The 318-nt window shown below is 63.8% G+C and overlaps 1 protein-coding gene across 1 annotated transcript in view; it reads right to left on the bottom strand.

Annotated features, from left to right (window-relative positions):
* PROM2 (prominin 2) overlaps positions 1–318 on the bottom strand; it is a gene marked incomplete at its 3' end in the record, with an annotated part of 7,664 nt that overhangs the window by 6,355 nt on the left and 991 nt on the right. Inside the window, exon 3 of the mRNA XM_010168187.2 lies at positions 112–200. Within this exon, the coding sequence (XP_010166489.2) occupies positions 112–200 (89 nt within the window). The remainder of the gene's footprint in view (positions 1–111; positions 201–318) is intronic.

The raw sequence follows: 318 nt of genomic DNA, 5'->3' as shown, positions 1-318 counted from the left end.
AACAGACGTTAACCCTCAGCAGGGCTCTTCCCAAGCTGCCCCCTCGCTGCACAGCCCCAGCAGCACCAAGAGCACCCAGCCCTATGCCTGGGTGTGGGGGACACCCCTTACCTTCTCTAAATCAGACACTATGTTGGAGCCAAACACATCACCCAGTATCTCCAGCTGCCGCTCCACACCAGGGATCTGAGAGGAAGACCCTGGGGTGAGGGGGCTGGGGAAGGGGCTGCAGGGGCCCCTCACCCTGCACCCCGCACCCTGCCCCTCCTCACTGTGCTGAAGTTGGCGCTGAAGGCGAGGCCACCCAGGGACACGGGG

This window comes from Antrostomus carolinensis, unplaced genomic scaffold, assembly GCF_000700745.2.
Source record: "Antrostomus carolinensis isolate BGI_N321 unplaced genomic scaffold, ASM70074v2 scaffold26085, whole genome shotgun sequence".
Taxonomy (NCBI): domain Eukaryota; kingdom Metazoa; phylum Chordata; class Aves; order Caprimulgiformes; family Caprimulgidae; genus Antrostomus; species Antrostomus carolinensis.
This window is presented reverse-complemented; position numbering and strand designations above follow the sequence as displayed.